Genomic DNA, 12,215 nt, shown 5'->3' on the forward strand with positions numbered 1-12,215 from the left:
CCTGTCTCGAAAAACCAAAAAAAAAAAAAAAAAAAAAATTAATTTATGTGCACTGGTGTTTGGCCTGTATGTATGTCTGTGTGAGAGTGTTAGATACCCTGGATATCTGACTTCTTCTGTTTGTCATCTGCCTATGAACCTTGTTTCTGATGTCTTTCTCAGTGGGACCTATATGAATTTTGGTCCCTGCATCATGCTTATAATGTCCTTCTCTAACTTAAAATCAGAAACAAACAAGCAAGCAAACAAGCAAGCAAACAAAAACATTGTTTAAATCTCTGTTCTCTCACACTCATGGCAAGAATGATTTATCTGTAAGTTAGCAAAACCCAAACTGTTCACTTGAAGAAAGGCAGTCTGAGGAGACAGTGGCATTTAAACAACCGTGAACATTTCCCATCGTGGCATAAAAATGAGACACAGAATGTTACTGCATGAATGCCATAGTACTGCATGGCCCCTTAGTACACATGGCAGACTGGCTTCAAGATGCCTCCCCTTCCCCTAAGACACCAGAACCCAGCATTACAATGACGACTGTCTCCCTACCAATACCAACATCTGCACAGGCTTCAGTTCTGTATCAAACAGTATAACATTTGCATAAACTCCTGCCAACCACTAGATTCAAGCATCTCTACTCAACTATGGAATTCAGTATGTATTACATGAGCTATGTAGTCATCGTTTACTGTAACGTTTAGAGGTAATGCCATGGAAAAGCATGTTCAATACATACACAACTGTCCTCCCTCGCTCACCGCCCCCTTCCATCCCTTTTCAGTGGTTCTGGGATCATACCCACAAACTTAGGCACACTAGGCAAGTGCTCCACAGCTGAGCTACATCTCCAAACCCATACACAATTTTTCTTTCATTAAATCTTTTCTTATGTTTGTGCATGTATGTGTATGTGTGAGCACAAAAGTCATGTCTGTGAGTGCAGGCACATGCATGCCACAACATCCACGTGGAAGTCAGAGGACAACCTTGGGTGTGTCAGTCCTTGCCTTCCACCTTGTTCTATTTTTATTTCAAACTTTTTATACTTATTTATTGTATGTGGGTATGTTTGTGAGGTCAGAGGAAGACGTTCAGAAGTCAATTCTCTTCTTCTACCATGTGGAACCCAGGGGTCAAACTCCTATCATCAATCTTGGTTGCAAGAGCCTTTACCCACTAAGCCATCTTGCTAGCTCTGTCCACCTTGTATTAGACAAGGTCTCTTGTTCACTGCTGTGTACTCCAGGCTAGCTGGCCCATTACGCTTGTAGGGATTCTGTTGTCCCCATCTCCTAACTCACTGAAAGTGAACTGGACTACGGATGCAAAGATGCACACTACTGCACCAGGATTTACTTGGGTTCTGGGGATTCCAACTGAAGTCCTCATGCTTTCTGTATAATCTCCCCAGTGCCCTCTTTCTAAATATTTTTCAATGGAGGGTTGGCTGACTCTAGATACAAAACCTACGGTGACAGAGTACTGGCTGTACTATATTACTTTCACTTTAGTTTCCCACTGAAAAAAAACAAAGGAGCCGATCATGGTGGCATACACCTGCAATCCCAGCACTCAGGAGGCTGATGGAGGAAGAGTATGAGTTCAAGTCCAGCATGAGATACATAGCAAAACACTGTCTCAAATGAACAAAACAAAACTCATAAATGTGGTCATGTTACTATTCTTTCCTTCCTTAAGATAAAGTACCAATAACTACCAGCCCTGGAAGTTTTGATACCAGAAGCAGAAAAGGCTAATACCCACTTACAACACTCATAGTTCATCTAGTTCGTTCAGAGGACAAAGACATAGCAGAGAGATGGATGAACACTTCACCCTCAGGAAACACAATATGAATGACTGCCCTGTGAGAAAACACACATGCTCAGTTTGGGGTATGATGGTGAAGACCTTTGACCCCAGCACTCAGGAGGCAGAAGCAGGCAGAGCTGAGTTCAAGGCCAGCCTGGTCTATATAGTGAGTCCCACAGCAGCCTTTCCAGGACAGGCTGGGCTACAATACAGAGCTTGTCTCAAAAAATAACAAAACAGCAAAACACAAATGCTCAGTTTGCCAGCCACAAGACCATTGTCAACTTCCTTATCATGAAGCTAATCAACTGGAGAAGGATGCTGCTAATTAGTATCCAACAACAACAAAACATCCTTGCTGTGGGAGAATGCTCTTGTACGCAATAAAGATTTGTCACTCGAGTTGGTTTAATAAAATGCTGATTGGCCAGTAGCCAGGCAGGAAGTGTAGGCGGGGCAAGCAGATTAGGAGAATGCTGAGAAGAGGAAGGGCAGAGTCAGGAGTCGCTAGTCAGATGCAGAGGAAGATGAAAATGCCAAACTGAGAAAAGGTACCAAGCCACGAGGCTAAACATAGATAAAAATTATGGGTTAATTTAAGTGTAAGAGCTAGTCAATAATAAGCCTGAGCTAATGGCCGAAAAGTTATAATTAATATAAGCTTCTGTGTGGTAATTAGGAAAGTATTTGGGAGTTGTTGGTGGAACAGAAACTTTTGCCTACACAGCTCTATCCTGCTATAAATAGAGAGTGCTACAGGTCTGCTGCCCAAACAACATAATCCTAACCCCCTTCTCCTTTGCTGCTCTATCTAAGGTAGCAATGAAGCATAGACCTGGTCAAGGGAATACAAGAAAAGGCTGCTGCAAGGGATTCTGGGGAAGCTTTTACTCAAGAGCCTACAGATATGGTTGACACTATTCTTTCCTCCTCCTTCTGTCTCAAGTAGATGTTTGGTGACTAAAGCTGGAATCCATCTTTGGATCACAAGGATCGGGGGAGACCAAGACGCTCTAGCATCACTGGTTCCAGGAAGAACCCAGACTGACTTGTTCTGCAATCAGTCCCTGTGCTTCTTAGGCATCCAGTATCAAGTAATTCTGTTGCACTATTCTCAACACTTTTTTTGTGGGAATTGGTTTGAGATGAGGGTCTCATTATATGGGACGGACTGGCCTTGAATTTTTGATCTTCTTGGCTCGGCTTTTCAAGTGCTGGGATTATGGGTAAGTATCACCATGCCTGGCTTTTCAAATAATTTGTAAGTGTAGCATGTAATACATCATCAAAAAGGATAAGTATAGCTAAGATTCTGAGAAACAAAGAACCTCTGGGGTACTAGATAATATAAAAAAGATCCAGAGCTAGACATTCAGTTCAGTTGGTATGGTAGTTACCTAACACGCATGAAACCTTGGGTTCAATCTCCAGCACCAAACAAAAAATGCACAGTAGCGCATACCTATAATCTCAGCACTCAGGAAGTGGAGGCAGGAGGATCTAAAGTTCAACGTCATCCTCTGCCATATAGCAAGTTTGAAGTCAGTGTGTGATGAATAAGAGCTTGTAAAGAAAAGAAAGGAAAAGGAAGAAATGAAGAGCAAGGAGGAAGGAGGGGAGGCAAGCAGGCAGGCAGGTAGGGAAAGAGGAGGGAGGATGGAAGAAGGAGGGGGGAGAAATTCCAAAAGGAAGGAGAGAGGGAAAGAAAAGAGAGTTCCCAACTAAGAAGTGGAAAACTGGACTCTAAATGGTTCCACAGTAATGTATTCAAAAGAATTCATTACTATTCATTTGCTGCCTGAGTTAATAATATAACCCCAAGCTGGTACAGTGGTACATCCCTGTAATCCTAGTATTCAGGAGGTAGAGGCAGGATAATTTTAAATTAATGGCTAGTCTGGGCTACTCAGAAGAAACCTGATTCCAAAATAACACCTAGCTTTCTTATTAATACATTTTTCCATGTTATTCAGACAGGACAACAAAAACACAATTTACTTCTCAATTTTTGAGACATGGTCTCGTGTAACTCAGGCTGACTCACTATGTAGCTGAAAATGGCCTTGAATAGTTTTTTTTTTTTTTAAGATTTGTTATTTTAGTTTTGTGCGTGCGTGCGTGCGTGGATATACAGATCTGAGTGCAGATGCCCTTAAAGGCCAGAGGGATCAGAACCACTGGAGCTAGAGTTAGCGTTATGGATGGTTGTGAACCACCTGATGCAGGTGCTAGGAACCACCTGCAAGAGTAGTATGTGATCTTACCTGCTGAGCCATCTCTCCAGCCCTCTCCTTTAAAAAAAAAAATTACTATTTTTATTTGTGCATGTGTGTATTATGCACATAGATGCCCATGGAGGTCAGAAAAGAACACGGGATCCCCTGAAGCTAGAATTACAGGCAGTTGGAGAGCCATCCAACCTGGTGCTAGGGACCAAGCTGAGGATCTCTGCAAGAAGAATAAACATACTGAACCACTGAGTCATCACTCAGACCTCACCATGAATTTTTTAAGCCATTATTTTGATTTTACGTGTACAAGTGTTTTGTCTGCATATATGTATGTGTACCACATACGTGCTTGTGCTCACAGAAGCAGTAAGAGGGTGTCAAAATCCCTGGAAGTAACAAACAGTTGTCAGTCACCATGTGGGTGCTGGGAATCTAACTGGGTCCTCTAAAGCACTGAGTCATTTCTTTCCTTTCTCTTTCTCTCTCTCTCTCTTTCTTTTTTTTTAGGCTTGCTTTCATTTTTTAAAATTATGTGTATGTGTGTGTGTCTTGTGTGCAGGTATGGGCATGTGAATGCAGGTGCCTGAAGAGGCTGGACGAGTTGGATCTCCTTCAAGCAGGAATTGAACTCAAGTCTTCTGGAAAAGCAGTACATACTTCCAACCACTAAGCATCTCTTCACTGGTTTCCCCATCCCCCTGAATTCTTGATCCTTCCACCACTACCTCTGAAGAGCTGGGATTAAAGGTGTGAATAACAACGCTCAGCTTTTACTTTGGAACTTTCAAATAACTAGATCAAAAAACCACTAAAAAGGCAACTATAACTAGGCAGCCACTTCTAAAGCACTTGAGAAAATGTGGTCATAAAACTGATACAAGTGTATCCACAAGGATTATCCACAGGCAACTATGTTTGCCTATATCCATAGATCTGATTTCACAGGCAAGAGGCAAATGATCTGATGAGGTTTGGTAGCAAGTCTAAGGGCTACATGTGACTTGAGAGACATCTGGCAAAGCCAGGTCAACCTACAGTTAACCAGTGACTTCATTTGGCAAATGTTTACACTAAAAAGATTACCGCAGCATTATTTGTGATAAAAATAATGTGTCTACTAGTCAGTCAATGGCTAAATGATATAAAAATATTATAGACATTTGAATTTTAAAAAGTATTTTAATGACAACAAAATGCTCACAGGCCAGGCAGTGCTGGTGCACGCCTTTAATCCCAGCACTTGGGAGGCAGAGGCAGGCAAACTCTATGAGTTTGAGGCCAGTCTCGTCTACAGAATAAGTTCAGGATAGCCAGGGATACACAGAGAAACCCTGTCTTGAAAAACAACAACAACAACAACAAAACAAAAACCAAAAGTCAAAAACAAACAAAAAAAGAAAAAACAATTCCAGAGCAAGTACAAGGAAGGTATTAGAAAAGCTATGAAAGGCCCAGCATGGTGGAGGCCAGTCTATAGAGAGTTAAAAGCCAGCCAGGGATATGTAGTGAGACCCCTTACCTAAAAACAAACCACCAAACAAAAAAGTGCCAAAGAATAAGGAAATAAAGAATGTTGGGGTCATAATAAACAGATACACGTCAGCATGGAGGAGCTTCCACCAACCTATACAGTTTTAATATCAAAATAAATGATTCATTGAGTAAGACAGGAAAGCAGGAGTCCATGTTGCTATAAATGAATCACTCAATGGTAAATAAATACAAGGAAGGGGACTCTCTTCATTAGAATAAAATGCAAATTAATAAAGAGAAGAGATAATTCATCCTCCTCTTCTTCCCCGTTCTTCAACAGGAACTCATTATGTAGCTCTGGCTGGTCTAGAACTTGCTATGTAGACCAGGCTAGCCTTGAACTTACAGAGATACACTTGCTTCTGCCTTCCAAATGCTAGGAGTAAAGATGCATGCCATCATACACAGAAGAAAAATTATTCTTAAAAAAACAAACAAACAAACAAACAAACAAAAAAACCTAGCTATGTGTGATGGCAAAGACCTGTAATCCCCTCACTTGGGTGAATAAGGCAGAAGGATGAGTTTGTCTTGAGTTTCAAGCCAGTCTAGACTACACAGAATTCCAGTCTGACCTGAGCTAAGAATCTCAAGAAATCAAAATAAATAAATAAATAAATAAATAAATAAATAAATAAATAAATAAAGTAAAGCAAGGCATTACAGCACATGTTTTTAATCCCAGCACTTGGGAAGCAGAGGCAGGCAGATCTCTGAGTTCTAGGCCAGCCTGGGATACATAGTGAGACCCTGCTTTAGAACAAATAATACAGTGCTATCTCTGAATAACAATGAGCATCCACACTTCCCCTCTGTATCCTATCACTACAGCTTCATGAATACCTACTTCTTTTATTAAAAAAAAAAAAAAAAAAGCCTGCAATCCCAACAGCAGCTTCAGCCAACACAACAGAAGCTATACCTCCCCTCATGAATGCTGCATGGAGAGCACACGCACCAGGCGCACACAGAGAGCAATGACTCTGCCACGGAGAGGAGCTCAGATGACCCAGGCAAGTGGACTAATGCTGAGACAAAAACAAAAACTCTAAGTGGTAGTGTTGAGATTTACAGAAATTTTGATTTGACTTTATAGTAATCATGGGAGTAAACACGTAACAAGGACTTTGTTTCAATGCCAATGACTGATAAGAAACAGGAGGGTAACAGGCTGTCAATACCAAGCTCTCATGAAGCCACTTGAGACATAAAAGTAATCTACTGCTCACCTGGCATCATCATTCATTGCAGTGTGGTCAATAGGTGCCATGAAACTCAGGAGTTTGCTAAGGACATGAAACCTAAATAAAGCAAGAAAACAACAGAAGTAACATTAGCAATCATTAACTGAGCAAAGAAAACATTCTACCAGTTGAACCCCATGAATGATCCCATGGACTTGGATTCAGGGTAGAGTAGGAGAAAGTTCACAGGCATTTGCAACTCTATTCTCTCTTTTCCCCTGAATGCAACAGGAAACAATCTGGTAATAGAATAGTGAAAATGACAGTTCAACAGAGACACATTTAGATCACAGCCAAATAAGTGAGGGAAAAGATACATTTATGCCTTTGAGCATGCATAATCTTTAAACATCATTCCAGATAAACGCCAACAAGGACCCAACTACCTCAGTTTCCTCTTCTGTGTCAATCTTAGTTTTTAGTGCCCTTAAAGTCACCTACCAGCAAGAGGACTGGCAAGAGAACAGGCCGTGCCAACACCATCACTCACTGGTGCTGGGTCCCCAAGCCAGGAAAGACTCCCACAACTCTACCATCTCCACGGGAACTCTGCTGGGTCTTTCACAGTCTCACCTTCAGCTGAGGGAGCACAGCTAAGTTCTGAACAACTCTGAGGTCAATTTTTAGTTTGAGATGACATGAAATTTAAGCTACTGCACCTGTACTTCCTGCCAATATATAAAAGGTATTTCTGTGTGCAGACCTTTGAAACTTCCAGGTAAAATGAACTAAATATACCACTTAATACAAATCAAATTACACCAGAGAATTCCACAATGTACCCTTTTTTTTTTTCTTTAGAAAAAGCTTGGATGACTTTATACATAACCAAAAACATAGACATATACATAAAACTTCTATTTGAGCAAAACATTTATAAATAAAAATCCAATGAATATTAGCCGGGCAGTGGTGGCACACGCCTTTAATCCCAGCACTCGGGAGGCAGAGCCAGGCGGATCTCTGTGAGTTCGAGGCCAGCCTGGGCTACCAAGTGAGCTCCAGGAAAGGCGCAAAGCTACACAGAGAAACCCTGTCTCGAAAAACCAAAAAAAAAAAAAAAAAAAAAAAAATCCAATGAATATTCTCATGCATAATTATTTCAGGTTTAGGAACATTTTACAGATATCAAATATTTCCCTATTGAATCACTCATATCTAAACCTCCCAGATTTGATTCTTTTTCCAACAAATGAGTTTTAAAAAAATAACAGCATTTCTTTCAATCCAAGAGTAACAGAAAAAATACATACCTGCATGCAAAAATGCAGTTTAAAAATGAGACTGTACTGCAGTTATGCCCCATGTACCATGCTTTGGTTAGTGATGGCTACACAGTCAAAGGCATACAATACACAGCCTTTGTGTCATAGGCTATAACGTGTAGCTTTGTGTAATGTGTAAGTAGGTCACCTAACAGGTAAGCAACAAATGACTGTACTTAATATTCTGCATTGTCTTCACACCTTCAGAGTGCTCCTGTGACTATATAATTTATTTAACGTTATACCAAAAGACATCTATACAGCTTCTTTCCTCTATAAACATTTTATACAATTAAAAGTTTTTGTTTGTTTATGACAGAATTCATATTGCAGCTCAAGCTAGTCTCAAACTTGAAACATTCCTTTTGTCCTGGTTTCCAGGGTGCTGGGATTTTAAGTGTGAACCACCACACCTGACTCAAAAAGGGCTTTGTTTTTCTTTCCGAGTTTTAGTGATGCTGGGATTGAGTCCAGGGACTTGTACACACTAAAAATAATTTGAGATCATGAGGATATTTGTCTCCCCTCAGAGGTTTTCTTTTCTTTTTGGTACAGGGTCTCATTATGTAGCTCTAACTGGCCTGGAACTCACTTATGTAGACCAGGTTGGCCGACAAACTCCCAGAGACCATCCTGGCTCTGCTCAGATTTTTTCTGTCCATTTGTTCAATATCTATTTGTGGGCCTGAACTGAAAAATGCATTGCTATATGAAGCTGGGGGGCGGCACAAGGGGTAAAGTGCTTGGTGTGAAAAACAGAGGATCCGAGTTGGGATCTCCAGAACCCACTTAAAAGCCAGGTACAATGATATACCTGGAACCACAGTGCTGGGGCAGTGCGGTAAGAAGAGTATCCTGGAAGCCTGATGACCAGCTAGCCTAGTCAAGACAGCAAACTCAAGTTTGTAGAGAACAGGGAAAGCAACTGATGTCAGCTGCTGGCCTCCACAGATGAATACACACACATAATTTTTTTAAAAAATCTGAAATAAAATATTTGCTGTGTGTTCTTTGATTCTCTCTACATTTACTTTTACCCAGAATTATGCATGACTTTGGACAGCATATTAACTGGTATCCTAAAGGCTTTTATGAAACAGCCCAGACAGTTAGAGTTGCATTCAGGAGGCAGAGGCAGAGGCAGGTGGATCTCTGTGTCTGAGGCCAGCCTGGACACTGAGAGGTCCAGGTCAGCCAGGGATACATAGTGAAACCCTGTCTAGAGAAAGGGAAGAAGGGGGAAGGAGGTGGGGGGGGGGGAACGACAAAGGGAGAAACAGCTTTTCTAGTGTTGAAAGCCCCTTGGCTTCTGCTTCTAGTCTTACACAGAAGCCAAGAGATCCTTGAGTAGCCAGGTAGTGGTGGCGCATGCCTTTTATCTCAGCACTCGGGAGGCAGAGACACGAGGATCTCTGTGAGTTCGAGGTCAGCCTGGTCTACTGAGTGAGTTCCAGTACAGTCAGGGCTATACAGAGAAACTGTCTTGAAAAAACCCAGTGAGAGAGAGAGGCAGAGAGAAAGACAGATCAACCCTTGGGTAGAGAAAGGGACGACAAGGGAGAAGACCTCTGTGACTTCTGACACACCAGGCCCTTCTGCTTCCCAGGCAACACCCCAGTGTCCACTGTGCTGTCTTTGTCTCTCCTCCTCCCTGGCATTCTTTACGAACTCCTCTCCCTCTGTTAACCTCATATATGCTGATATTTCTTGGGGTTCTATTTTTCTCATTAAAGACTTGTCATATTACACAGTTTTGGGGAAATGCAATTAAATTGCTTCTAAACTACCAAGTAATAAATATCCACATGCTTCCCAATTAAAAATGTCTCTGAAAAAATTAGAACTACCTTCAGGAGGCAGAGGCAGGAGGATCTCTCAGTTTGTGGTCAGCCTGGTCTAGAGTGAGTTCCAGGACAGCCAGAGCTCCACTGTCTTGATAAAAAAAAGACCTTTCAAGGTTGTATTAAATTCAACATATTCTAAACAGAATCTATTTTCTCCCTCAACAACAAAAACCAAACCAAAATAGATTTTCTCCTTGTAGCATATACTTACCTGTTCTCTTTGGAGTGTTGGAAGCCATTCTATCCTCCTCACAATCTTCCCATGAAGTCACTGTGAAATACTAAGTCATCACCTCAATTCCTGTTTCAGTCTACCATCTCTTTCATCTAGCCCTTGCTCTCAGACATTTCTAGTCCATTTCCTAGTTCACAAACCCCTAGAATTGTCTTTCTAAAACACAAATGTAACGACAATATTCCTCTGCGTGGAATCTTTTTTTTTTTTTTTTTTTTTTGGTTTTTCCGAGACAGGGTTTCTCTGTGTAGCTTTACGCCTTTCCTGGAACTCACTTGGTAGTCCAGGCTGGCCTCGAACTCACAGAGATCCGCCTGCCTCTGCCTCCCAAGTGCTGGGATTAAAGGCATGCGCCACTACCGCCCGGCCTTCTGCGTGGAATCTTTAAATGTCTTACTGCAGTCTACAGAATAAAGCCCAAATTGCTAGTGTGGCCGTGATCTAGCATTCACCTAAACACCAAATCTCACTCCTGCCACTCATTGTTCACTTTAAGCCGGAAATTCCCAAGATGGCCCCCAACTGTCTCAAACGGGTAAATATTTGTACAAATATTACTTTTTTTTTCTTTCAACTGGTCTAACTAATCTCTCATGGTTCCATGTGGATGTGACATCTTGCAGTCTTCCTGTGTAGAGTGTATGCCTCAATGCTGGGCCAAGATGAAATACTGCAGCACCAATAACAAGGTACCACGCTCTGCAAGGTCTGCTTACTTATCCGGACTTGCATTTAGTCTTGTTTTGCTTCAAGCATGTCTATAGAATGGGTGTTGTCAGAATAGGATTTTAATGTCTCTGAATATTTTGGCAGGTGGGGATTTCAACCACCACCAAGTTATATGACTGCAGTGACACATACCTCTAATTAACAGTTTAATGAAATTAATTTCATAAATTACTAAAAGAACTTTTATTAAAACAAACCCCTGATCTGTGGAAATGGCTTCCCAAGGAAGCATAAACACAGAATTTGGCTACTTACTACCCATGTAAATGCTGAGCAGGTATAGATGATTACTGCCTAGAATCCTGTGTTAAAAAGGCAAGCTCCCATAGCAAACTGGTTAGTTAGACTAGCTCTGGTGAGAAACCCTGGCTCAATATAAACGATAGAGAGCAACTGAGGAAGACACCCAATGTCAACCTTGGGCCCCCACACACATGTGCTCATACACATGCACAATAGAATACGGTTTGCTTTCAACCTGATAAATAAAAATTCTGATCAAAATTTTTTGATCTGATCAATAAATAGTCTCATGCTCTAAGTCAGTTACTACAACAGAAGAGTACTTGCTTTCCAATATCAATCTTGACTTTTCCTTTTGGTCTAAGGCCTGAAAGAAGAGCCCATGAATTCTCAGCAAGCACACTACTGGTGAGCGCTACTTCCAGCTCCAGATTTTTTAATCTATGCTTTGTTTACAGTCACAGCCAATCCTCATTTCTTCATAAACATTGTAGTATTATCATTGTTTTAACCAAGACATTTTCTGACTGACTACTATCTACAAGGCACTACAATTGGTAGTGAGGTTGGACCTATCTGAAAGGATCAAGGAACACCACTCTTGACCACAAAGGGCACATACAGCTTTTGGCTCTAACAATTTAAAAACTCACAGTAATACAAAATCATAGAAATTTTTCCTTTCTCCTCCCTCTCTTTTTTCACTTTTTAGGAAGCAGAGTCTCTCAATGTGTAGCCCAGGCTGGCCTCAAGCTTTTGGTCTTTCTGCTTTAGCCTCCTCAGTGCTGAGCTTACAGGTTACATCATCACAGCTGGCATCTCTCAATTCTTTGGAAGAACACACATTTATTTCCAAGAGAAACACCATTAGATAAACTTTTGTGAAGTTTGTTTTCTCTCTGTCTCAACAGGGTTTTGCTAGTAGCCCAGGCTGGCTTCCAACTTACAATACTCCTGACTGCACCTCCTGAGTGCTGAGGTTACAGGCATGCATTGTCTGAAGACATTCAAAAGTGAGACAGATCCATATTTGTCTAAAGAAAATCTAATAAAAGAGAGGCTCTCTAGTGATGTAG

The 12,215-nt window shown here is 41.2% G+C and overlaps 1 protein-coding gene across 1 annotated transcript in view; it reads right to left on the minus strand.

Moving 5' to 3' along the window:
• The window catches only part of Aatf (apoptosis antagonizing transcription factor), a 118,002-nt gene that overhangs the window by 19,957 nt on the left and 85,830 nt on the right, over positions 1 to 12,215 (minus strand). The window contains exon 11 of the mRNA XM_028890511.2: positions 6,809 to 6,880. Coding sequence (XP_028746344.1) covers positions 6,809 to 6,880 — 72 coding nt within the window. The remainder of the gene's footprint in view (positions 1 to 6,808; positions 6,881 to 12,215) is intronic.

This window comes from Peromyscus leucopus, chromosome 8b (assembly GCF_004664715.2).
Source record: "Peromyscus leucopus breed LL Stock chromosome 8b, UCI_PerLeu_2.1, whole genome shotgun sequence".
Taxonomy (NCBI): Eukaryota; Metazoa; Chordata; class Mammalia; order Rodentia; family Cricetidae; genus Peromyscus; species Peromyscus leucopus.